This window comes from Nothobranchius furzeri, chromosome 4 (assembly GCF_043380555.1).
Source record: "Nothobranchius furzeri strain GRZ-AD chromosome 4, NfurGRZ-RIMD1, whole genome shotgun sequence".
NCBI lineage: Eukaryota > Metazoa > Chordata > Actinopteri > Cyprinodontiformes > Nothobranchiidae > Nothobranchius > Nothobranchius furzeri.
The window spans coordinates 67,311,239-67,336,887 of NC_091744.1; the positions used below are offsets into that span (position 1 = coordinate 67,311,239).

The 25,649-nt window shown below is 41.2% G+C and overlaps 1 protein-coding gene across 3 annotated transcripts; it reads right to left on the reverse strand.

Moving 5' to 3' along the window:
• Positions 1 to 1,081: 1,081 nt before the first annotated feature.
• Positions 1,082 to 24,877, reverse strand: dapk2b (death-associated protein kinase 2b). Of its 3 annotated transcripts, none has more exons than XM_015964433.3 (12): positions 24,771 to 24,877; positions 24,235 to 24,379; positions 12,909 to 13,130; positions 11,984 to 12,122; positions 9,108 to 9,237; positions 8,986 to 9,034; positions 8,884 to 8,910; positions 8,643 to 8,795; positions 6,136 to 6,181; positions 3,547 to 3,636; positions 3,389 to 3,469; positions 1,082 to 1,913 (listed from the first exon to the last, which is right to left on the reverse strand). In XM_015964433.3, exons 2-12 carry the CDS (start codon positions 24,309 to 24,311, stop codon positions 1,836 to 1,838), a joined length of 1,092 nt encoding a protein of 363 aa, XP_015819919.1. In that variant the 5' UTR covers positions 24,312 to 24,379; positions 24,771 to 24,877; the 3' UTR covers positions 1,082 to 1,835. The 3 variants fall into 3 exon arrangements, with proteins under 3 accessions (XP_015819919.1, XP_054589045.1, XP_015819921.1); XM_054733070.2 differs by lacking the exon at positions 1,082 to 1,913 and adding an exon at positions 3,125 to 3,272; XM_015964435.3 differs by lacking the exons at positions 1,082 to 1,913; positions 3,389 to 3,469; positions 3,547 to 3,636 and adding an exon at positions 4,304 to 5,514.
• Positions 24,878 to 25,649: the final 772 nt, after the last annotated feature.

Here is a 25,649-nt window from a genome sequence, read left to right on the forward strand (position 1 = left end):
AGGAGTGAGGTTGTACTCACTCACCCCTGCCATGTGGACCTCAAGCGATAAAACATCAACCCTGCTCAATGGTCAACTTTCCTGGCGGGGTCACCCGATAAGACAGTGGAAGGGTTTAGAGTGAGTTTATTTGGTGAAACCTTGTCTTTCTTCCATGCATGTTTGCTCTAATACATTCACCACAGGTCCCTGATTTTTTGAAGAAGGTTCATCTGTTAGAAAGTAATTTTTTCCCAATCTATACAGTGTGCCCACCCATGTTCCAAACACACTTTGTCCTGTTTGGAGTTGGAGGAGTGCTGGAAGCTTCCTCGGCTGTCATCAGGCAGCAAGCAAGGGGAAACCCTGTGCAGGTTCCCCCACAGAGCCAAAATACACACAATTAGATGAATTTTCATACCTGTTTCCTCAGTCTCTTCCTTTCGTTTCCACCCTTATAGGCTCACAAAAAGAACAAGCTCCACACAACTCATCAGTGTCGCAGGGCAAAGAGGTGTTTTTCAAATCAACAAAATCCAAAACCTTTCAGTAAAAGATTTCTAATTCTACAGATAATTTCATTATAAATGTCCACAAAGATGGTTTAGATGCCTGATAGGATTTATTTTAACATTAAAACACATTGAATAAAAGCATAACTGTCGTATTTATGATAAATGACTAGTAAGGCTATTATAACCAGAAGAAATCTCTATTGTGATAACTGTGTCAGCACAGTGGTCTGATTATATAGTAAAGTGGCCTGCCACAGTTGACCCACTTGTTCATTATAATTCCTTTCCCACCATTTCTGTAAACTGGCCTACATCACACCAGTGCCAGCTGGTATTCAGTTCAGGTCAAATTATCCATCCAGTCTCCTTCAGAAAAAACCAAAAACATAAAGCAGACCAAACTGATGTTTTGTTGAGAAAATAAAATAAAAAGTAACCACAGCTTGGTGAAAATAACAATTAACAATCGCTAAAAACGACCAAAACACCAACAAACCATATGTATTGTGCAGTTTAATAAAGTTAAAGCATATTGTGCAGATAAACGCTGTTTAATTTTTATTGTTATAAAAAATACCCAAACAACATTAATTTTACTTGATTTATTAAAAAAAGATCAGTTAATGGTTCATTACACAGTAAATATTTGAGTTTAAGACAACTAATGACCTGTTTCTGGAGCTCAGACGAAAGTAAACTTAAGACGTGTATTCAACTATTTACACTATAAATACATCAACATCAGTTTCATACGTGTAAATAAAGACTTAACATCTTGTTGTACATAATATTAAAGGTGATTATTGTATAATATTCATTTATATTTGCATACAGTAAACACAAAACTGTGTACAGTTGACTGCTTTTGAGTTTGCAAAATGGCCGAGATAACATGAAGATGTAAACATTTGCTTACAGAGATCAGCTGACATCATGTCATCCTAACTGCTGCAACCTTTAAATGGACTAAAACATCTCTGCAAATTCAAACACGTAGACATCACCATGAAAAAAGACAGAGTCTGACTCTGAGTCACATTCAGACAACAGCTGAGCAACTTTTAAGACCAGTTATGAGAGGAAGCTGACTACACTCTTGTGCATGCAGGAACACACACAGAAAAGTTCCTGTCAACAATCCAGTTATATCTTCTTCTGCCTGAATACAGACTGAATTTAGAAGTGGCCAAACGCAGATGCGGTGCTGACGTGGTGGAGCAGCGCCATCTCGACAGCTGGAGCTCTAATAGATGTGGTCGCAGATCTATAAGATAGGATTCAGCTGAAAAATGTGGCCTGTTTCGTACCACAAACAGCGTCAATCAACAGCTGAATCATCGCTCAGGAAGTGCTGCTTCTCTTTCTGGTGTGTGGCCTCCTCTTCAGAATTTCCTCCTCTTGGTCGCTTTCACAGTCCCTCTGACAAAAAACAACACACTGCCTCAGGAATTAAACTAGCTGCACGTAGCTACTTTAAACAATAGTTTAGATCTTAAAAAGTGGCATTTTGAAAAGAAAAAAAAACAATATCAATTGATCTCTTGTCTGTTGGAAATAGTGTTATGGGGAAACAGCTGAGCTAAAGGCTAGCCAAAGCTAATCCATAGTGGATTCCAGCCACATTTCATGCAAGTAAATATTTTAATTCAAGGGATATTCCACCAAAAAGTGAAAATGGGACTATTTTATGACAAAGCACAGCTGCAATCTGTATCACTACAGAGTGATTTTAAGGACATTTTTCTCACAATGCTAGTTGGTTCCATTCACTTACTGTTTTTTATGCTAAGCTAAAGCTAAAGGCGTACAGCTGGGTCAGGAGGATTAGGATGGTTACTAATTGTTTTTTCCCCATTAATCCAACTCTGTGAAATATGTCAACACACAAAAGTTCACTTTTGAGTGGAATATCCCTTTGAGTGAAACTCTGCCATAAATTAAACATTTGTCAAATATTCCAACAGAAATATTAGTAATATTTTGACTGAAAGTGTCACATAGTTTAGTGCAAATACTACAGTGACTTCTGTAGACCCAAAACTACATTCTACTGCAAATAAACTTAATATTCAATCTCAATGACTGTCTGGTGCTAAATGTGCAACCATAGGCTTATAAATAACATTCAAATGAACCATTTATGTGTCTTTTTTAGACTGGAGGGGTTTTCGGGTGTGCTACAGCTCCTGTTGAGTCCGTTTGCTATTTAAAACAGGTAAGATATTATTACTTCCTAGATTTTACAGAGCTACACCTCAGGTCTGATGTATCTCTAGTACTTTTCTGTTTTGTTTTTAAAATACAGCTAATATCTTGATAACAAAATACATTGTATACTAACATTGGAAAATATTCCAAAGTAATACTTAAAATATTCCTTTAAAAATCATTGTTTTGCGATTGTTCAGATCCATTTATAAAGGATACACATAGGAGTTTAAAAGGAGGTATAATGATTAACAGCCACCATTATAATGAACCCGTGTTTATCCCGAAATAGAAAATCCAACATAACAGTTTTCCTGAATCAGTAATCAAATTAAACTTGTTTAAGTCACTGTTCTCATTCAGCAAAAACACATTGTTTACATGCATTACTTTTTGTTTCAGATTAATGAAGCAACAGCATAATTATAGGTGGATTTATTGTGGATTAGGCTTTACTCAGCGGGCTTTAGAGGCACCAGCAGACAGATTTGATCACCTTCAAGCATAGGCAGGAGAACTGTGGAATTCTGTTCCCAGTCTTTCTGAGAATCGAGGCTTTCCAGCTGCTGGCTGTATAATTATTACACGGAGTGGAGATCATCAGCAGAGGTCTGAACTTGTAGCAAGGATATTCAGATTCCTCAAACTACAGCTGCTGAACCACTGCAGCTATGTTTTGCTCTTACCCCATTCTCTTCAGGCAGATTCTGGCCTTTCTTCATGATCCTTGTTAAGTGGTTGCACAAAGCCACAATTCTGAATGAGAACTGTAGAACACAAAAACACACGTGACAAGGAAGAAGTCATAAAATCAGTCAGGAGTCTGAATCTGCTGTTTTTTTACCTTCCACCTGCGTCTGGCGTACTGTCTCTTAAAGTTCTCCAAGTTGACCACCGACAGCCTCTTGACCATGGCCTGTCTGGAGTTCAGAGGCTGCAGACACACACAAGAGAATGGCATGGCAAAGACAGAGCAAATAACTAATATTGTAACCTTTAAACACACATTAGGACAAATCTAGAGGTTATTTTCACATTAGAAAAAAAATACTCCATGAAATCCATTCATACAAAGAATCTGGAAACAGAGAACACGATGCATAAAGTTTATTTGAGTTGACAAAAACGAGTGCACAGATCAGATAGACCAAGAAAGGAAGGAAGTGAGATGTTTATTTACAGATACGATTGTTATCATACGTGATGGTCGGCTTCAAAACATCTCTACGTTAAAAAAATGGGCCAAATAAACTAATTTAGCCTTAAAGGTGCACATTTACGTTTAATAAAAAAAGAAAAACATAAAGTAAACTGTCTGAAAACAGAATAGCCACCACTGAAATAAATAATAACAAATAAAACACAAAGTCATAGAATAAAAACAAAAAGAATCAAAAAAATTTGAGTCTTCAAATATTTTCTAATTTTAAAAAGTGCCTGTTTGGTTTAAATGAATTGAAATAAATAAATATTTATTTTCTTCTGACTACAAAAAATAGCTAATGCTGTTAGCAATATATAATATATGATTATGAAAGTGCCGACTGTCATCGTGCAAAACCAATAAAACCATTACTTCATTTAATGCTACTACTGTCAGATTCACGTGGGTACTGTTGCACGTTGAGTTTATTAAAGACAAAAATCATTTTCAGCTTCTTTCTTTAAAGGGAGACTAGGAAGTTTAGGCTTGATTTTAGCACCCCCTAGTGTCTGTTTAGTAGAACCAAAACGCATCTCCTCGCTGTGCGTTTGCCATTTTAACACCTTAATCTAACATCTGAAATGTCTCCACAGCCTTCCTTGGTGTCTACAGGAATGATTCATCACTAACTTAAACAAATCAGCTGTGATCATAATCTAAAACAAGCAGGAAACATACTGGAATCAGACTGCAGCGCCAGCTTTGTCAGCTCAATCTTTTCCCAAGTCCAACAGACCGGAGTTGCACTCTGAAGTTGCAAATGTGATATTTTGGCCACAGAGGGCAGTGGGGGTCTGAGTGACTTTTCAATAACCCTGTAAAGGGTTATTTCAGCACACACTGACTCCAGAAAATGATTTAAAAATATGAAGTAGCATAGCATCCCTTTAACTTGACAAATCAAGAAAGTGTTTTCTCCTGTTCCTATGCTAATAAAGTGCCGTTGACACTGAAGAAATTAACTGATTGATTAATTGCTGAATGTCATCCAGACTATTTGAGAGCCTGTTTGGTCTCTGGATGGAGTTCAGCTCTGCAGGACTGATGCAGCAGTTCCATCATTGCCTTCTTCACGTTCGTACTTTGGAAGCCATCGTTGGATCCGTCAGGATGCAGAGGACCAATCAGTTCCTGCAGCCAGTGCAGCTCAGAGTTCAGCTCCTGCCTCAGGGCGTCCAGCTGGCTCTGCCTTTGGTTAAACTTCCTACTGATGCTTTCCACACTAATATCCAAAGCCTTGATGTCCTGCTGCAGCAGCCGCCTGCTTGTCTCCACGTTATGAATCTCGTAGCATGTCTGAGAGAGCTGTTTCCTCACAGCATCACTCTCCTCCTTGCACCGGGCCTCCTTGTTGTTGTAGATGGAGATCAGTGCTTCTACGTCACATTGCAGGGTGCGATTAGCCCCTGACACCTCTGATAGCTCCGCCTCCATAACGCCGATGTGCTCCACCACATGTGCAAATCGCTCAACGTTAGCATACGTGTTGTTGTGGAGCACGCTGGCGTGAGACTGAACTGTGTACTCTTTCAGACGTTTGGTCTGTAGCGTCTCGGTTTTCATCTTGGCACCAGACGTGGCTGCTTCTTCCTCCGTGTGGTTGCAGGACTTCAGACATAAGGGTGAAGGAGGTGGGGGGAGGGAAGGGGGGAGACTGTGTGAGAGGCTGTCTCTTTGTTGCATCTTGAAAACACAAATTGTGATGAAACTCCCAGTGGACGAGCCACTGCGGGGGGGTTAGTGGGTGACCCTTGGCCACTGAAGACGCAAAAAAATAAAAAAAACACGGCAAGCATTCTTGATGAGTGCGTAATGTTTCCTGGCCTCATGCTCGAATCCAAACAGGATGAGGACTTCACAGCAAAACACCTTCTACATGCATTAGAGCAGCCATTGTGAGCAGACTTCCTCCACATTCCAGATTGGTACGAATCCATCGCAAAACACGATTAGTGAGACCTTGCTCCATTTCAATCACATTTAGAGGAAGAGACTTTTATTTTTGGATGGAGGGAGTGAAATAAATACCCCCAGTGGATGAAAACTCTGGGACTTTGAGACTTACTGTATTTCAAATATCTGTGATCATTCTATCACAGATCTGCCTCCCATGTGATAAATGACCCTGCTGAAGGCCCGTTACCTCTGACAGCCATGTTTTGGTTTCTAACTAGACACAATGTGAATGGCACAAAGCATGCTACAGCACAGTTTAAATCAAGAGCATACCTTAATCCACGGGTGATTCAGGGCACCCTCTATCGTCATCCGTTTTCTAAAACGACAGGACAATGCAGCTGAGTAAGCAGAACAAGTAGGTCTGTTGTTCATTAGGATTCGAACCTCTGAGGGATTCAGTCCCATGTAATAATCTCAAGAATATTACGTTTCATGGAGGTGAAATAAAACAAAAACATGTGTGAAACACAATAAAACAAAGACTGTTTTGTCTAGATTAGTGTATGTTACTGATTTTAGTGAATCACAATGGTTGTGTATAACAACAGAATCTAAATCATTCATCCTGACCGGGGGTCTGCAACCTGTGGCTCCTTGTAACTTTTACCAAAAGAGACAACTACTAGAGTAATATTTCTATTTAACTTCCCATGGCATTATAGTTTAGCTACTCTAGAAATCTGGATAAATGACTTGGCTCTGCTCGCTGGTCTAGCCACGCTCCATCGTAGCCTTACAGGTCTACCCTTGGCTCTGGCAATCACAACGCTCTCTGTTTATAGAGAGATGTTGGGCAGGCTTAGCACCGTTTCGACAGAGCTGCAACTGCATCAAAACAACAAAGATGCTGCTCTGGAATGGCGCTAGCTTTGAAATCAACGCTGGACGATTTAGAAACACGAGCAGATAGAGGCACTTCTTTTTCTTCAACGATGTATGGCGGACTGCCCCTTTGATTTTTGTAGCTATGAGCACATCGCGTTGGTCGTTTCTCTGACTGGTCCAAGCATGCAGACACTTCTAAAGACCAACCGTAGATTCCACCTCTACGACTGTGCTCTGTCTATAGGTCGTGACCAGACTATTCCAGTTTTAGCAGTTTTATCATCTAAATTCTACCAAGACTACAGATTTACACTATAAACGATTTAAAAAATGTTGCTTCCATTGTTTTGCTACATGTGGACCAGTTTATTAGTTTGCCCCCATATTTTACACATTTGAGCCACATTTCTGTAAAAGCTGTTTTGCACATTATTAGATTTCATTAAACTAAGACATCAAAATATGACATAATTTTATTACACAGCAAGCCATTTTATAACAGAGAGAGATAACCTGAAACAAACACAATATATTAGTAGAACCTTATTAGTGGTCAGTTTAAAGTTGCATTATGTAGAAATTAAGTAAAAATGTCACCCTGTGGTAAAATGTGTTACTGCAACCACTTTAAACAACTCTGGAGCTTTTTACCGGCCGTCGTCAAATTACAGTTGTCGGCGCTGCGGTATTAGCTCACAGGAGACACGACAACCCCGCACTCACTGGTGGTAAACAATAGTTATGTCCCTCCTCCTTTTGTTTTGAAAGCAGAACAACTGATAATCCTCACAGCCAGCTGGATATGAAATATGCTTCAGTATAAAATATCTAATGACTGAAACCTTAAGCCTGATTTATGCTTCTCCGTCTGCATCAGTGCGGAGCACACGCAACGCCATTATCCGTCCTTGCGTAGGGATCCGGCAGTCATGCAAGTACGTACAGAGTCGAGCCCACTTTTTTAAACATCCGTCGAACGAAACGGATTACGCAAGCTTGTGATTGGTCAGGACGCCGCTGTTGTTTACAGCGCCGCCATTGCAAAGAGAGCCGAGTTCAACTAGCGGCAGACACGGAGGAGCTTGAAGAATACCTCGTGAAAAAACTCTAAAAACATGAACGTTTCATTCTCCTGTGACTGGAGGAGTGAAAAGATGCGCAGCAAGCGTTTTATTTGTGGACGGAAATGACAGGAAACGTGGGTTTAGAGGTGGCGAGCGCATGAAGCGGTGGGAGAATGAGAGACAAATATGTCCGTGTTAAAAGTCTCTTATATACACAAAAAACACAATATAAACACACGATCTTGGACCGATACATGACATGATACCACAGAACAGCGCTACGCCCTCTGTTGTCCTGCCGGGCAATTGCTTTGCAACACTCTCCAGGAGACGGAGAAGTATGAGAGCAAAACGCTTCCGTCAATCCGTGCGTGTCTGTCCCTTGCGGAGCTGACGGAGAAGCATAAACCAGGCTTTAGACTCTTTTGCAATTTTCTCACTATTAAATTCTCACTATATTCTTACATACTGCACCTTTAATTTATAATATTTTTTTTATGATGACATTAAATTGCAAATCAAGCCTTGCTGATCTCAATTGGATAACAACAAATGTGCAGAACTGGTAAAGCTCTGCTTTGTTCTGAACAAGAAAAAAGCAGTTTTCTTGAATAGAATAAAGAAGTGTGTGTGTGTGTGCGCTCGCGCGGGTGGAGGGGGGCATAACATTGGGACACTAACACATAATTTAAAGGGTCAAGTTGATTTTGTGACTCTATTTTAATGATATTTAATAGGAAGATGGATGCCGATCGCACCTGATCTAGACTACATTTGCTTTTTAGTGTAATGATCATTACCAAATAAAAATATCAGACATATTTGTATTTATTGAGTTTTTTTATCGGGCTTGATTTTTGTCTATTTGTTGCTTTTCTATTCTTTTACCTTGTGTCTTTCTCCAGAAGCTGTCTGATGAAGCTCTTGGCCAGCTCACTGGTACTGCTAAAGAACTCCTCATCAAATTCGTAGCTCACAGCTGAGATATTAGCCAATGTTTCTTGTTTTGTGTCACCAAGAAAAGGAGATGCTCCGCTCAAACTGCAAATAAATATATAAATAAAGCACAAACATACTAATCAAGACCCACTTTCTGCTAATTCTCTAATCGTGCATTGTTCCAACTTACAGAATGTAAGTGATGACTCCGATGCTCCTGTGAAAAACAGCACAAGTTTAACCACCAGGGGCGGGCTGGACAGCCCAGTCAGAGGCAATCAACGACTCTTACCACATATCTGCTTCCAGTCCTAGCTGTTCATAGTTGACAATCTCTGGAGCTGAAAACAGAAAAACCCCAACTTCACCAAAACTGCACAAACTAAAAAACAAGTTATTGGCACAAAAACTTACCCACAAATTCGGGCGTGCCAAAAATGTTTTTGAAATCTGCCCCTGGCTCTATTTTCTGTGCCAGTCCAAAGTCTATGAGCTTAATGCGTGGCAGAGGGGCGTTCCTGTCCAGCAGCATGATATTCTCAGGCTGATGCACAAACATAACACAGAAAAAGGTGGATGGGTTAGGAGATTTCTATTAAAACATTAATAAAGTAGTTGACTGAATTTACCTGCATAAAGATGCCTTTGTGTACGCATTTAGGAGAAAGAATACTTTTTATTTACAATGCAAACAAACAGAAATGCTGTTATAGTTTTTAAATTATTATTTCTGGTCTACAAGAACTTGCCAAGAAATGTGTGGACCTCATGATTTGATGCTTTTCCAGAGACGGGACCAGCACAGATTAGCTGAAATGTAGTGACTGGATACAATTTTTGGGTCAAATTCTGCAAATATCTCATGTTCCACAAGCAGGTCATTCTTTGTGGTCACTTGAAGATATTTCAGTGTTTTACAGAGTTATTTTTCCGGGGAGAAAAGCAAAAAGGGGCTCAAATCAAATATACCACTTTAGGATCAGGAAAATAATTAAATCTCAAAACTTTTTGAATAAATCAATAAAAAAAATAAGCCATCTTTTGGTTAGAAGGGTGAGATTAACAAAGAAATGTATAAAATGACAGAAACAGCTTTTTTAATAATGAAAAAAGCTCGACCAATGGCAGACGAGTAAGGACTTTCACGCTGCTGCCTTATTTGTTTATTTTGAAAATGACACTCCTGCCAGAAGGGCCCCAGGCTGCATAGGAAGTGCTACAGCAGGGTTTTTTTTATCAGAAACATGTGCAAAATGTAAATGAGAGCACCGTAAAGTTTTATGAAAATATTTGCACTAAGTAATTTGAATTTAGCCTATCAATAGAATCAGAATGAACCAGTTTATTTAAGCGTAGGCCATTCAAAGGCTTTAACGCTTGACCTTTCCATAGGAACTCACTTCTAAAGACCACATGTAACGCTTTAAGCCTGATTTATACTTCTCTGTGAGCTCCGCAACGGAGAAATGCACACAGAGTGTTGGAAAGGTTTTCACATGCAAACTTCTGTGCAGGCAGCGGAGTGCTGCAAAGCAATTCCCCGCCAGAACAACAGAGGGCGTAGCACTTTTCTGTGGTATCCTGCCACCATTACATTCATGTATCCAGTTCACGATAGTGTATTTACAAATGTGTTTTTATTTTTCAGAGACTTTGTAACACAGTCAAATTTGTCCTTCATTCTCTTCCACCTTTTAACCCACGTTTCACATCAATTCCGTCGACATTTGCTCCGTATTTTGTTCTCCTTCAGTCACGAGTGAATAAACATTTATATTTTCGGTCTTATCTCCCGATGCGTTCTTCAATCTGTTCTGGGTCTGCCACTAAATATCTGTTTACTTTCTAACGGAGCTACAGCGGTGCTGGTGACGAGTTTACAGGAAGCGGAGTCCTGACCAATCACAAGCTTGCAGTCTTCGTCACTTTCAACAGATGTTTAAAATTGTTTAAAATTGTCCCTGCGCCGACGCATAACGGTGTTGCGCCTCTCTGCGCCGACGCACACTGAGAAGCATAAATCAGGCTTTAAGCTTCGCTTGATCAGATTTTCCTGATTCCTCGAGAGTTTGTTTGCAATCACAGAAATTGACTTAACTTGATTTTAGCAGATGATTTACAACAACAGAAGGTGGAGTTACCAGTGAATGTTGTAAATGATTTCAACTATTTAAACCATTATGTCTCACAGTGACTAAAATCCAAAAGGCCACCTGGATGTTCGTCTACACTGTAAAAAACGAAATGTTGAGTTTCACTAACCAAGTTATGTCAGCTGGTTCCACTAAACATAGTTGCTTAAATGTAAAGAGTAGTATCTGTTGTATGTTATGTTAAAACTAAATGTACATCACAGGAACCAGTTGGCACAACTTAGTTAAGCAACAAGCAGCATTTCATTTCTTACAGTGAGGAGAGGCTATGGTAAGTTTGTATGAATATAATGAAACACAACTCAAGCTGTAGAGGAGAATAAGTTATAGAAAGTATAAAAAACACCTCTTTTACTTTAATAGTTAATGTTAGGGCAGAAAACAGTCATTTATCTCTTTAACCTGTTACAGTGGCTGAAAGTGGAAATGCAGAACTTTCATTTCAAATAAATTTCAAAAATCTTTGGGAACAAAAATAGATTTTTTTGTTTTTACCATAAAGCTTCTAGAATGTCATCAAGGTTAACTCTGACCTGCAGGTCAACCGCTTGGTACAAGTCTAAGTATTATTGGATGAGTTGCTAAACAAAAAAAAAATCATAAAAATCCATGGAAGTCAAATATAGTTACTTTGCAGCATTATTACTTTAAAATTAATACTCTTTGATTATTTTTATAACACAAATAGCTTATTATTATAAGTGGGTGTGGAGTTCTTGGGTTAAAAGGTCCCTGCTAAATGACTAAATGTAGAACATTAACGAAGCACTGGACACACTCCAACAACTGCATCTGCTGGTTAGTGCAGCACTGATGGTCAGAGAAGATTTTAAGCATCTATTGGTGCACAGATCGGTTTTTAAACATAAAGTTGAGTCCAAGTGAATCTGTTCTCTCTGTTCTTCCAGGAGAGAAGAGGAGAACCTTTCACACGCCTGTGTGGGCGACACGCTGCTCTCTAGAGGAGAGGAGATAACCTTGTGGTGTCGTTATCTGACAGTCTGAATGTTTGCCACAAAACAACAGGAAAGACGCGGGAATTAGAACGAGATAGTTCCCTTAGAAACACCAGATACCTGCTGATGAATGTGTTTGAGTTCAATTCAGTTCAACACACTTGGATGGAGCGAGTTGTACCTTCAAGTCAAAATGTGCAATGTTCTTGGAGTGGAGGTATTGGACCCCGTTGAGGATCTGCTTGAGGAACTGAGTGGCCTCCTCCTCACAGAGGGACTCCTTCCGGGCCAGGAAATCAAACAGCTCTCCTCCGGAGACCCTGCAAGCACACACACACGCACACACACACGCACACACACACACACACACACACGCACGCACGCACGCGCACACACACGCACGCACGCACGCACACACACACACACACACACACACACACACACACACGCGCGCACACGCATGCGCACACACACACACACACACACACACACACACACACACACACACACACGCGCGCACACGCATGCGCACACACACACACACATACACACACACACAGATAGATGATAGAGCCAGGCTCCTCCACTCTAATCTAAAGTGTGTTCTATAGTGGACACACGGGACCTGCATGCCCTAGATGTAACATGTTTGTTTGCTGTTTCACCTCAAGCCTCTTCTGGGACATTTATCCTACTTTTTAATCACCCATTTTCACCCTAAATCTAATAGAATTGTAAAATGAATCCTTTAAAAAAAGCTTGATTGAGACAATGTGCATGAAAAGTATTCACTCTTACAACAATTGGTTTTACTTGTTCTAATTGGACCCTCGGCATTCCCAGGCCTAGCTGGACCTAAACGGGGGCCTCTGAGGGACAAGCATTATTTGGTTTGGGAGAAACGTTTGGTTCTATCCCATCCCTCCCAACAAAGGTCAGCGCTTTAGCAAACACTGCATGTACACAGAAATGAAGTGTTCAAGGTCACTAGTTTCCACTCCCCCAAAAGTGATTTTTTTATGGACTAGATTTTCGTTTCGTGCAAAAAAGTTTTTATTTATTTATTTATAAAAAGTTGTATTTTGTGGGATCTTGCAGGGACTCACAGTTCAAGGATCAGCACCACATCGGTGCGGTTTTCGAATACGTCGTGCAGCTCTACAATGTTGGGGTGCTGGATCTGCTGCAGGATTTTCACCTCCCTCTCGATCTCCTCTCTCTTCACGCCACGTCTGCTGATCAGACTGTGACGCTTCTTGATGAACTTGGCTGCAAATGCGGTGCCGGTGCTCTTCTCTTTGCAACGTTTGACAACTGCAAACTGTCCACTGCAGACACAAAGGAAGAAGTTGTGATTGAAGACTTGCTGGCGTTGTTAATTTCACATTATTTGCATGTCATGTTGAGGATTTTGCATCATTTTGTGAAACAGGATGTGAGAGGACGCACTGGAGAGTGTGACCAAACGTCCTCTTTCCCCCGGACATGTCCACTTTTCACTCTCTGTTTGGGGAGGTTTTGATCAAAATGTCCAGTTTTTCATCCAGGAGCAGGGATCGAATTATGGGGGGCTAGATATCTTTCAGGGAAAGATCCAGTTTCTGCCTATATTACAATATTTATGGACTCTCAGCGTAGCGGGATTCTGTTGAGCGGAGAGGACGCAGAGCACTGATCGTTGGTGCGCCCGCTGCGTCCGGCGCACGATACATTCTCAAGGTGGTGCAACAAAACATTATTATTAACACATGATCATTCATATGTTTCCCCTGGTACTCTGTCTTTTAATCGTTCCTGACGCGCTCCACTCATTGTGTGCTGCGGTGATTTCACCTCACTGATGCAGCATCGAAACGCGTACTACGCTTTGGGGTCAGGAGATCCCTTTGATCTGCGTAGTTCAAAAGTAACTGATGAGGTGAAAAAGCAAGAAGCCAGGCAGCAGTTTTTCTGGAGAATTTAGAGGAGATAAATGAAGATGAGAGACAGATAGGACAGGAAAATAGTCCAATGAAAACAAGAAAACAAAGCAAAGTGTTTGAAAGTAAAATGTAGGTAGATTTATCTCCAGTACACGTTTTATAAAACAATAAGTTATACACATGTAATATGTGTAGAAAATGCAGCAGCTTATCATATATATAACATATAACAATTGATACAAATCAGATGATCTGAATCAGATCACCTTCAAAACTCAGTCACACACCCAAGGCCGTTTGAAGGTATTTAGGAGGCCAAGGCTAAACGGAGCCCCCCCCCCACCCCCCCCCACCCCCACCCCCCGCCACATATCCAAGCTCCTCCAGTGTGATCACAGGTTGTTCCCGGGCCAGCCTGACGATCCCGTGTCAAAACTGTTTGAAATATTGTAGCTCGGTCCATTATTCCTGTTTCCCGGCGAGACAGAAGACACTCAACAGCTGATCGTGAGGACAGAGCCTACTCCCACTTCATCAAACTTCCTGCCAAATGTTTTTCCATCTCCCAGAATTTAGAAAGAATCCCAAAAGCTCTGAATATTTCACAGCAGAGGTGCAGCCTACTACAAAACAACTGGATCTTTGTGTGCTTGTTTTATTGCTCACAGCTGAACACTTTCCTGTGTGGCCACTTGGACCTAAATAAGTCATGATTGCCCCACAGATAAGAGTAGATCATAAATAGGAAAACATTTTCTAACTGTAACAAAGTTATCAGAGCAGCTCATTTCTTCCTAGACTTAACTAAAACCTGCTGCTGCTGCTGCTGCAGCTTGACCTTCCCCCTCTCCACCATCAGACCAGGAAAACTCCCATCGTTATATTGCAAAAACATGCCAAAATAGTAAATGGACCTTGTCAGGAAAATGCATCTTTTAAAGATGGGCTGAGTCATTAATTGTACTCCATCATTAGACATTTAATGTGCGTAACCAAAAAAATCCTTTAAAAATTCCTGAAAGAGACCCTGAGAGGTACGTTAGCTCATTCTTAAAGACATCAGAAACCTTTTTATTACTCAATTATACATGATTAGAAGTTAAAGATGGGGTACATTGTATAAAATGTTTATAGTAACTTAAAAAACTAATAAATTTTAATAATCTGATCCTGTTTTATTATTAAAAAGCAGGTAATTCTTCATTTCTACTTCCTGAGTCCCTCCCCTGGCCTCTACAGCAAAACCAATCATTTATGCGAGCCTAGAGCGGTGACCAAAAGATTTGCGTATCACAAGCGAGAGCTGTCAATCAATGAAAATGCAACCCAGTTCCCAGCATTCATTACGGGGTGACGCAAACGTGCCTCAAGTCTGATTTATACATTTCCGTCAGCTCTGCAAGGGCGAGATGCACACGCATTGACTGAGACTTTATGCACTCGGACTTGTCCATCACCTGGGAAGTGTTGTGAAGCAATTCCCCTCCAGGACAGCAGAGGGCGTAGCACTTTCCTGTGGTTTCATGCCAAACATTGCACTCATGTATCCAGTCCACGATAGTGTATTTAATAATGTGTTTATATATTTTAGAGACTTTATAACATGAACAACTTTGTCTTTCATCTCTAATCCAATGTTTCCCGTCATTTCCATCGATGAATAAAACGCTAGCTCCGTATTTTGTACTCCAGTCACAAATGAATAAATGTTCATATTTTCAGACTTTTTCCACGATGTGTTCCTCAATCTGTTTGTGTTTGCTGCTTAATATCTTTCTCAACAATAACGCAGACGTAGAAGTATAAATTAGGGGTGTATCTCCATGCCAAAGGATGTCTTGTTCCCACCCCAGTTGCCTAGGAGATACGTCATCAGGAACCGCCAAGACGCGTTCCAATGTTCATGTTCTACCGAGCCGTCTCTTCTCCGTTTGTTAGCCATTTAGCTAGCTGAGCAAGGACACACAGGAGGTGTCTTGTAGCCTAGCCTTGGTCAAAAATTTCCCAGAATACACCGCAGTGTTTTCAAAAGGATGGTGGATCAGAAGCTGGCAGCTACTTTTGGGGCAAATTTCAAGTCCATCCATCCCTCCGTTTTCATCCCCTTATCCGCAGTCGGGTCGCGGGGGCAGTAGCCTAAGTCGAGAGGCCCAGACTTCCCTCTCCCCAGCCGCTTGGGCCAGCTCCTCCGGGGAAATCCCAAGGTGTTCCCTGGCCAAGTGAGAGACATGGTCCCTCCACCATGTCCTGGGTCTACCTTTAGGTCTCCTCCCGGTTGGACGTGCCCGGAAAACCTCACCAGGGAGGCGTCCAGGAGGCATCCTGACCAGATGCCCGAGCCACATCAACTGGCTCCTCTCAATGGAAGGAGCAGCAAATCTAATCCGAGCCCCTCCTGGATGACTGAGCTTCTCACCCTATCTCTAAGGGAGAGCCTAGACACTCTTCGGAGAAAACTCACGCTCCGGGTGAGGACGTTTAAAATTAAGTCAACTAATTTAAAATGTTTTTTTTTTTTTAGATTCAAAGAAGTTATCTATGGCTGGCTGGTTGCTTAGTAGTTGCAGCTTCAGTGGCCACTGGGTAGTAACTCGCTTACATAGTTAATTTAGCAAATATTTACACAATTAAAAAGTAAAAAGCTCATTATATATTTATATTCCAACTTATATGTGTAAAATATAACGTTACCTACCGTGTCACGTGACATTACGTGACTGCTGTGGAAGCTGCGGTCACGTGATGCAAGTCTGTTCCATTTAACCCTCTTAGGCTCAAAATTTATTTTGATAAAAGGATGAACAACTAAGTCCTTGCTTCAGGGGTACTTCTGAGTTAAAAAATGCTCATGAAATATGTAAGTGGAGTAACCAGGTAGGTGGGTTTTAACGTTGCAAATCTGCAACGCCTGCCTCCAGAGGGTTAACTGTTTTCTTTGACCAAGGAAGGACAGTTCAAGGCAGCTATTCAAGTTCGGGCCTCGAGGGTCGGTATCCAGCATGTTTTAGTGGTTTTTCTGGCCTAACACACTAGCCTCGATGGTTGAGTTACCTGCGCAGCAGCTCATCAGGCTCTGCAGAAGCCTGTTAGTCACCTGCTGATTGAAATCAGGTGTGTTGAAGCAGGGTTAAAACTAAAACGTGCTGGATACCGGCCCTCGAGGCCCGGAATTGAGTAGCCCTGATCTAGTGGTTGTACCCCACCAACCTGGGAATCTATCCAGTCTGTGTTCTCTACTGTGGCCCTAGTAGAATATTCCAGTACTACATGTAGTGTAGCATCAATGTGAACAAGATGCATCCTGCTGCCAGCATGAGTTTAAGAGCAAGTACATTTTCGGTCTATAAGTTGTGGCCTTCAGCTCGGCTTCTTCCAAAAAGGAAGGAGTGGGGGTGCAAGAGCTATAGCCATTAAAATGTCAAAATCTCCTCCTCCGCTCCTTGATTACACCAAGCAATGGATCACAGCTTTAAGCGTATTTGTTAAGAAACCAAAACTTTTCTTCTGAGAATCAAATGCTGAACTGCAAATGAATTAAAACACAACCAAATCCAAACAAACCCTGTAGAGATCCTAATAAAGCCTGAAGGATACCGGACTTTCAAACAAAACTGTTGCACTTTGAACAAAGCCAGCCTTTACTTTAGTATTTTTTTTTCTTACATTAGTGTTTACAGGATGTTTTCAACAAGCTGTTAACAGGTCTCACCAACAGTAGGTCGTGTTTAACTATTTCTGCATTTCAGCTTGTTTTTGTTCACATGAAAGGAAACATTCAGCAACATGAAAGTGCTTTTAGTTCTGGATTTCATTTCTGCGTTAAATAATCCAACCAGGGTAGGATGGAATTAAGCAACATAGAGAAAAGGGATGATGAGCAGAACAAATGCTGGAACTTTAACCTTTCAGATGTTTGTAATAAATGACCAAATATCTGTTGCAATAATAAACAATAAAAAAAGATGGATGAGTGAGAACAGAAAGAGAGTTCTTAAACGTCCTGATGACCAACCAGAGAGAATCCCACACTTCCATCCACACGGTGTCTTAATAATATACACAAAAAACACACAAAACATCAGGTCATGGTTATGAGTCCTCTCAGAAACACCAAGGGAGAAAACAACAATGACTAGAGGGATATTTGCCCATTTTGAACACAACCATCCACACAGAAACTGCACTGTGAGATGAGAGATTATTGCTGATATGCTAATAATAGATCTGCTCGCTGTCTCAGACTTCACATGTCACCACTGTTGCTGCTGCAGAAGGAAGCAGGAAAAACTAAGCAGCTGCTGCAGCTTTTCGCTTCCACTTGGACTTAAACAGATAACTCTGTGTGCATTACAAAATAAATAAAACACCATTATTGTGGTTTAAAACCACGCCTGACTATTCACCCTCAATGTGGGCAAAATGCTGAGCCAATTTATTTTGCAGGGACACACCCAGGCATTGCATTTCTACAACGACTGTCAACAGCAAAATGTTAATTGGGATATTTTGAACACTTGTTTAAAGCTTTAAAAATGACAGCATGGAGAGCAGAGAAACTGCATAAAAAACCTTCGAGATGCATTAAAAAAAAGTTTTTCACTTTTGTGTCTAAAAGAAATGAAGAAAGGCTTGTTTTTCTTCCCCGGGACGCCTTTAGGAAACAGATCTTTTCAGGTCTAAAGTCTCTGGTGGTTGTGGAGACGTTTGCTACGGCGGTGAACGTGTTTGAGCAGAGTCTGCATGTGAGGACGAAGATCCACTTACACACATCTCACTGGATGAACCCAAAACAGCAATAAGGTAGCCTAGGAACTCAAATGGTATCTGTTCATCTCCACCTCTAACTCCTCTTCATCAGAGAAAACTGATCATATGACATGAGGAGGAGACATCTGTCATTTTTCCCCTGAGAAAAAAATCGTTAACCCCAGAAGGTACGGTCACCCAGCAGGACCAGCAACAGCATGCTTCATTTCCTCCTTAAGTAATTCTTTAAATGTCAAGGGTCTGAGATGATGTTTGCAAGAAAGTATCAGAGCAGAGGTTTAGGTTCAGCATCATCACAGAAACAACGAAGAGAGGGAGTGATGCTGGGAGCCGGTATTCCACAACGGGCCAGGCGTGCCGTCTGTCTTAGCCCTTAAGCCTGTCGGTGTGGCTGCAAGTACCATCTCTCTGCAGGGTTTCCACTTCCAACAGCTGAAGGTCGTTATCCACAGACAGAGGTTGGAGGAATGCTCGGACAAGTGGCGCCCAACAAATATCTGAACATGCTTGTCAACTGAGTGATCTCTGGAGCAGAGAGCAACAAAGCTTCAGGAACATCTAGCCTGTACGTAAAAATCTAATATATTAGCAAAAGTAAAGGTATTTTCTCCTTTTTCCACTCAAAGAGCTCATCAAAGTCATCCTGTTTGCTAATTATCTGAGAAGAAGCAGTGCTGCCCACCAAAACTCATGAAATGAACTCATGTCAAACAGGAACTTGAAGAATGCTTGAAAGGTCAACATGGAGTTCCTTTCCATCATTTTTCTTCTTCTTTAGGGGCTCAAAAACATCTTTATCCCAGAGATGCCTGCTGTCCAGGAGACGTTATTTGTGCAATGAAGGGAAACTTGACTACAGCTCAGCAGCAGCAGCTGCCTGCCTGCCTGCAGAAAGTCCACTCATCCCACTTTAACACTTCGAGTGTGTGAAAATGTGTGTCGCTGCCTTACTCGTGTCCTCTGCTGCTGCTTCCATCTGAAAATGTTTCTTTAATTAACTTCTTCCTGCATGATCTTGTCTTTTATATCAAGAAGTTATTGTTGCAAGACACAAACGCCAATTAGGGAAACACTTTGGACATCAGCGGTGGTGAAGCGGGACTTTTTCTCTGGTAAAAGTAGGCATGACAAGAAGAGTTGCACTAATGAATCACAGAAAGTGTGTTTAGGGGCGACACACACTGTTTTTTTTTAGATCAATGTTATTAAGATTAAATGTGTTTAAAATGACAACGTGCTTTTCTTCTACAAGTGTCAGATTCCAAAGCGCTTTACACTACAGTGAATCATTCATTCATCCATTCACACACACACACATTCACACACTGGAGGTGATGACCTACAACGTAGTCACAGCTGCCCTGGGGCGCACTGACAGAGTGAAGGCTGCTGAGCACAGGTGCTACCGGTCCCTCCAACCGCCACCATCAGGCAAGGTGGGTGAAGTGTCTTGCCCAAGGACACCACAGAAGAATTCTCTGCTGGAAGCCGGGATCCATCCTACAACCACCTGCTCTACCCTCCTGAGCTGCTGCTGCCCTACTTTGTAAGTAAAGTTCAAGTCCCATTAGTCATCATCACACACCGGTGAAATGACATCTCTGCATTTAGGTCTGAGCTGCAGACATGTCTGCACTCGGGAACTATTTGTTGGTTTAACCCCCCAATCCAACCCCTAATGCTCAGTAGCAAGTAGGCATTGGGCCCCATGTTTTAAAGTCTTTGGTATGACCCGACCTTGGACTTGAGCCCCCAATCTCCCAGTGATCACTCATACTGCCACTGAGAAGGTTTGAAGAATGAAATCATGTGGTCAAAACTGGGTACTGCAGCCCAGTTTTAAAACAAACGAGTGACTTTCACTACCATGGGATCATGGCTGTTGCCAGCTACAGCTCAATGCCAGAAGACTCTAGATGACAAGTAAGTTGTTGGAAACTGAAAAAGCAGCTTGAGATCATTTTAGAGACGTCTATTTGCTTTTATTTCACTGTTAGTATTGTTAGCTCAATGTTAGCCTCTAGCCATCTTTACCCTATATTAGAGTAAAACAAAACAAAATGATTTAATAAATGCATTTGCAGTGGTCACTAGTAGAAACAAAAGCCTTGTAAGACATACTCAGGGGGAAAAGGCTCAGGTGTGCCTGTTTCAGGAAGTACAAGTCAGCTGGAGGAGACCGTAAATTCAGACTGCAGGATTTCTTATTTCCTGATATGTGGACATGTCACCTCGGATTGGTTAACAGCAACATGACTCACTGACTCTGCTTTGCAACATTGATGTTTTATCTCTACAAATAACACAAGCCTGGAGGAGTTCTGCCATGTGGCGTAGTTGCTAATGCTAATGGTTAGCTTCTACTAGTCGAGACATTCGCTGCTGTTTCCTGGACACTAAACCAACAACAACAGCCTTCCCCATCATGAGTCAAGGTGGGTGAGTCCATGAAAGTTAAGTGAAAGTGTGACGTCAGGCTTTTAAAATACTGTTATTTCACCGTCTATTTTCAGTCCGAAGCTAATGCAGGAGATGTGTAGGTGTAGGAGACAATTTTCATGTTCAGCCTGCATGAAAGACTCAGAGTGACAGATTATAATCAGAAATTATCATTTGGTTTAATCAGAGATTCACACATTTAAGAGTACAAGTCACAGTTATTCACAAATACTGTAACTTTTGGGCTGCTCCTGTTACTGGATCAGGATCTTTCCATACACTGCTGTGTTTTGCCGACGAATGTCAAATTACAAATCTCGGCATTGCAGCGTTAGCTAATGCATACTCGGAAACCCCGTGGGCTCACAGATTGTAAAAAAATACTTCATAACGCTTTGGCCATTTTGAAAGGTGAAAAACTTAAAGCCCCTACAGCCGTCTGAGAAGAAAATATGTTTCAATGGAGCCTTCCTTCCAACATGATTGAGACATTACACTGTTTTGCGGTTATTTCATGGTGAAATTCTTACATATTGCACTTTTAAGTAGTTTTGAAACCAGTACTTGTTTACTTTTACATTAAAAAGCTGGAGTTGATGCTTCAACCTCTACAGAAGTCTGTTTCAACCCTGGTATCTTCTCCTGCCTGCATGAATGAGAGTACTTTAGACATCGCTGGCTGTGTTGCTCATTACAACCGAATGTACAATTCTCACATGTTGCACCTTGTACGGGTGAGTCATCAGGCTTTCCAAATGCAAGATTTATTGGTGAGAAGCGTAGTTACAACAAATAAATAATCAACCAAACACAGGTCTCCATACATTTTTATGTCAAATACTAGAAATATTGGAAATTAAATAAAGATCTTCTAGTAACTTTTCTGCCAGCTTTTGCCATAGAAGCAAATACTAAATTAAAAATGGATTCAAGTGATCTTTGTCAGGCCGGTGGCTCACTGGGCTCACCCACACATGAATCAAGACGTGGAATAATCCTTGGGAAAGAGGTTTCTTCACTTCTGGTAGTGTTTCGTCTGCTTGCAAAATCAACGCTAGTCTGTGGCGATGTGGTTCTGGCACCATGAGGTGGCTCAACATTTTTAAACGATGCTTCATAGATGTTTTATTTGAGTTGATCACAAGTCATTCATTCCAAGATGCTGAGTTTATATCAGCATGTAAAAACCGGTTAGCATGTCATCATGGAGTAACTGTCACCTCCAGGATGACGTCGACTCTGGTTCCAGTTCAGGCGTGCAAACCCAAAGGTGCTCCCTTTTTGTCATGAAATGAGCTCTTAAGATCTTCTTAGCTGTAGCAGAAGTTCTCTAACAGTTTTACAGCCAAACCAGAGTCAAACAGAAGCTTCTTCTTCTCCTTCCTGTCTTGATGTTTACTTTCATAACACCTCTCTTTCTGATCTGGGGCGAGGAGCCAGTGGCCGCTGTGAGCTCACACTGTCACACTTCCTCCTGAATGTTATCGTGTCACCACTCAGAGGGTTAAACAGCTCCAGGTGTCAGTAAATACCTCATGTGTCAAGCTAAAGGGGGTCCTTCTGCAGAGAGGCTCAACCACTAACTGTGAGTCATCAACGAAAAGAAAAGACCCACTATTCCAAACTCTCCATCATCAGAGGGGCAGAATGATGAATTATTTTCCTTGAACACCTCTGCAGAACAACTCAAATCATCCACACATGATCGATTTTGCCACTGATGACATTTACTGAAACCCATCAGAAGATGAGTTGGTAGGAGCTCCAAAACAGTCGAGAGGAAACAGCTAAACTTGACAAAACCGCAACATGTTCCATGTAAAGTGGTTTTGAACGCCTGCGCTCTGTCACCACGAGCTAAAGGTTTCAGATTCTCAAAACACTGAACGTTTTAGAAGCTCACAGCAGTTTATTACTAGATCAGTGATGAGACAATATACTTCCCAGCTCATAAATGTTGCTTTTAAAGGACCGTTTACAAACACTTTTCATTAATAATGTTTGAATTTTTTGTAAAAGTCATTTTTAAAAAGGCATTTTTGGGTTCTGCATTAACATTATCAGATTTAACTTGACAAAAGATTAGGAAACATGTTTTAAAACACATGATTTCACTCAAAACGGTGATTTAAATAAACTCAAAAAACAAACTAATAAGGTGGTCTAAATCAGTGGTTCCCAAACTTTTTGCCTTTGATGCACGAGCTAAAAAGGCCCAAATATTGGACAATCTTGACTTTTTTTAGTAAGAATATTATATAATGACATAATAAAAGAGCAGACTGGTTACTGCATAATACCTCATCTACTACGGTATTATTTTTACATTTAATATCAACTATAGTAGAAAACAATCAATCAGAAATGACTAAATACTCATCTGAAGCCCGTGGTAGTGTCCTCCCTGAGACTGGGAGATCATGGTTCAAATCCAAAGTTTTTAAAATGGGACCCAATGCCTCCCTGCTTGACACTCGACTTTAAGGATTGGGGGGTTGAACCACCAAATAGTTCCCGAGCGCTGCCACAGCTGCAGCTCACCGCTCCCCATGGAGATTAATCAAAAGCGGAGATGTAATTTCACCAACATGAGATGATGACCAATGGGACTTTACCTTTCTGTTGTGATCCATAGTGGCACCCAGAGCCCCTACTTCATGGACCTTTACAACTAATAAATCATTATTTTTGGTCTTTCTGGAGTGGATTCATCATCAAGACGTGTTTGTGGGAATTTTTTAAGTGTTTAGTATTTTCATAAACGAGGAGAAATAGTTTTTCTTCCTGTGTACAAACAAACCTGCAGGAACCAAGACTAAGAAGTTCAAGAGGAAATGAGCAGAACACACCGCGTGGACGTTGACGCATGTTTATGTTGAAGAGGTCAGAGGTCAGAAACCTTCCTTTTACCTCGACTCTATCAGCTCCTGCACAGCTTTTAGCCCAAAGTGGATGCACAGCTTCCTCAAACTACATTGTTTTTTTGCAAACTTCCTTAAATGCATTTCCCCAAGAGTTGTTTTCTTCATGAGCGCCCTTGTTCAGGTTTGATCGTTAAACAGAATCTGCCCTTTTTAAAAAAACAACAGTCCAACTAAGTGAAACATGTCCCTGGACATTTAAAGCCACTCCAAATGCAGCTTGTTTGTTTAAGAGCAAGCTTGCTTTTGAAACTTTTTCTCCTGTAAACTTCAGCCCACTGCAGCGCAGTGACACTCCCCAGCTCAGGCTGAAACAGGCCATCGGGAGGACCACAGGAGCCGAATCCTCGTGCACATAATCCAGGAAAACTCAGATTCCTCACCTCCCCAGCTCTTCTTGAGTTTCATAGAAATCCTCCACGTTCTGGTGCTTGAACACAGCCATGCCTGGTGTCCTCATTGACGTGGCAGCTCACACGACACCTGCCTCTGAACCCCCCCGCTCGGGGAGCCCTCTCACTTTGTCTCCTGTTGATGTACAGAAGGTGTTCCTGTTAGTCTCTGACTGATGGAATTCTTTAACGCGTGTTCCAGCTTGTTGTGTGACTTTCACCTCACTGTTGAGAAAGAGTCACTGCACTTGAACTTGACCAGAAAAGACAGGAAACTTGATTAAAAATGAAGTCATTCTCAAAAATACAAACAGCACCAAGCTGGTGCAGTTAGAGGAAGGTTTAGTTCAGATAAAAAGAGGATTTCTGGGGAAATTAGGGCAGGTCAACATCACAACTTTTCTGTTCAGTAAATGCAAATATGAGAGGACAATAAAACACTGAAATGCAACAAATTTCCTTTTTGGTGAAGAAAAATACATTTTCATATTCTGGTGTTTAGAGATATGTTCCCAGACAGAACTCACCTTCTGACAGACGGAGAACAGATGATCATCAGTTCCCACGTCTTCTCACAGCTGCAGCAGGGCGCTTCTCCGGGTCTCTGTTGCTCTATCACTGCTGAGGTCGAGCCGTCAGGCGTTTTGCTCCTGCACAAGTCCCTCCCCCTGATGGGTTCATTGTGAAAGTTCAGCCTGCAGCAGCAGTTTGCTCTGAGCAGGTTTTGTTTTCTGCTTTTTAACATGAAGTAGAAGCAACTCATTTATTAAACTTTTTTTATTTAAATGATTTAACAGAAAAAGTTTTCTGATCACTTAGAACATAAAAAAGGTTCCGAGTCCATCTTATGCAGTCCAGAGCTGAAAATACTGAGAGTAAACATAACCTTTCAGTGCAGCTTCCTTTATGTGAACAATAAATCAGAAAATAATATTTTAAATGCTTTCAGACGTGCTCTAGAGCTGTGGTTCCCAACCTTTTTTTCACGAGTAACCCCTTTCCTGCCAGGGCCCTACAGCCATACACAGTTGTTTCTTACAGAGTTTTGATTTCACATTGGCTATCTGGATTTTTTAAAAGTAATTTTTACAAATACATTCTTGGTAACCTCACTATCAGCATTGAAAAAACACAAGAGGGGACCCTAGGGGGGTCACAGACCCCAGGTTGGGAATCACTGCTTAGAAAAGTGTTGTTTACAGAGTAGAAACAAACTAACAGCATGGTTTATTCACCAACATGTAAACATGTTTATTAAAAAGTTTGGAAATTGTGATCCCATGAGAGTCCTGCTCTCACAAACAAAAAGTCAAATCAAGTTGAGAATTTTTCAGCCGTCTCCGTTTAAGTCTATGAAAACAAAAGAAGTGATTCAGCAGCAAAACGAGAAGCAGGCTAAAACCCAG

Bases quoted from the DNA above. Each gene is read 5' to 3' on its own strand.
- dapk2b (XM_015964435.3), bottom strand. From the start codon at position 24,311: ATGAGGACACCAGGCATGGCTGTGTTCAAGCACCAGAACGTGGAGGAT. The intron at 12,123-12,908 runs GTGAGTCCCTGC...GTGTGCTTGCAG, and splicing joins GTGGTGCTGATCCTTGAACT to GGTCTCCGGAGGAGAGCTGT. The intron at 5,515-6,135 runs GTATGCTCTTGA...TTATGTCTGAAG, and splicing joins TGAATCACCCGTGGATTAAG to TCCTGCAACCACACGGAGGA.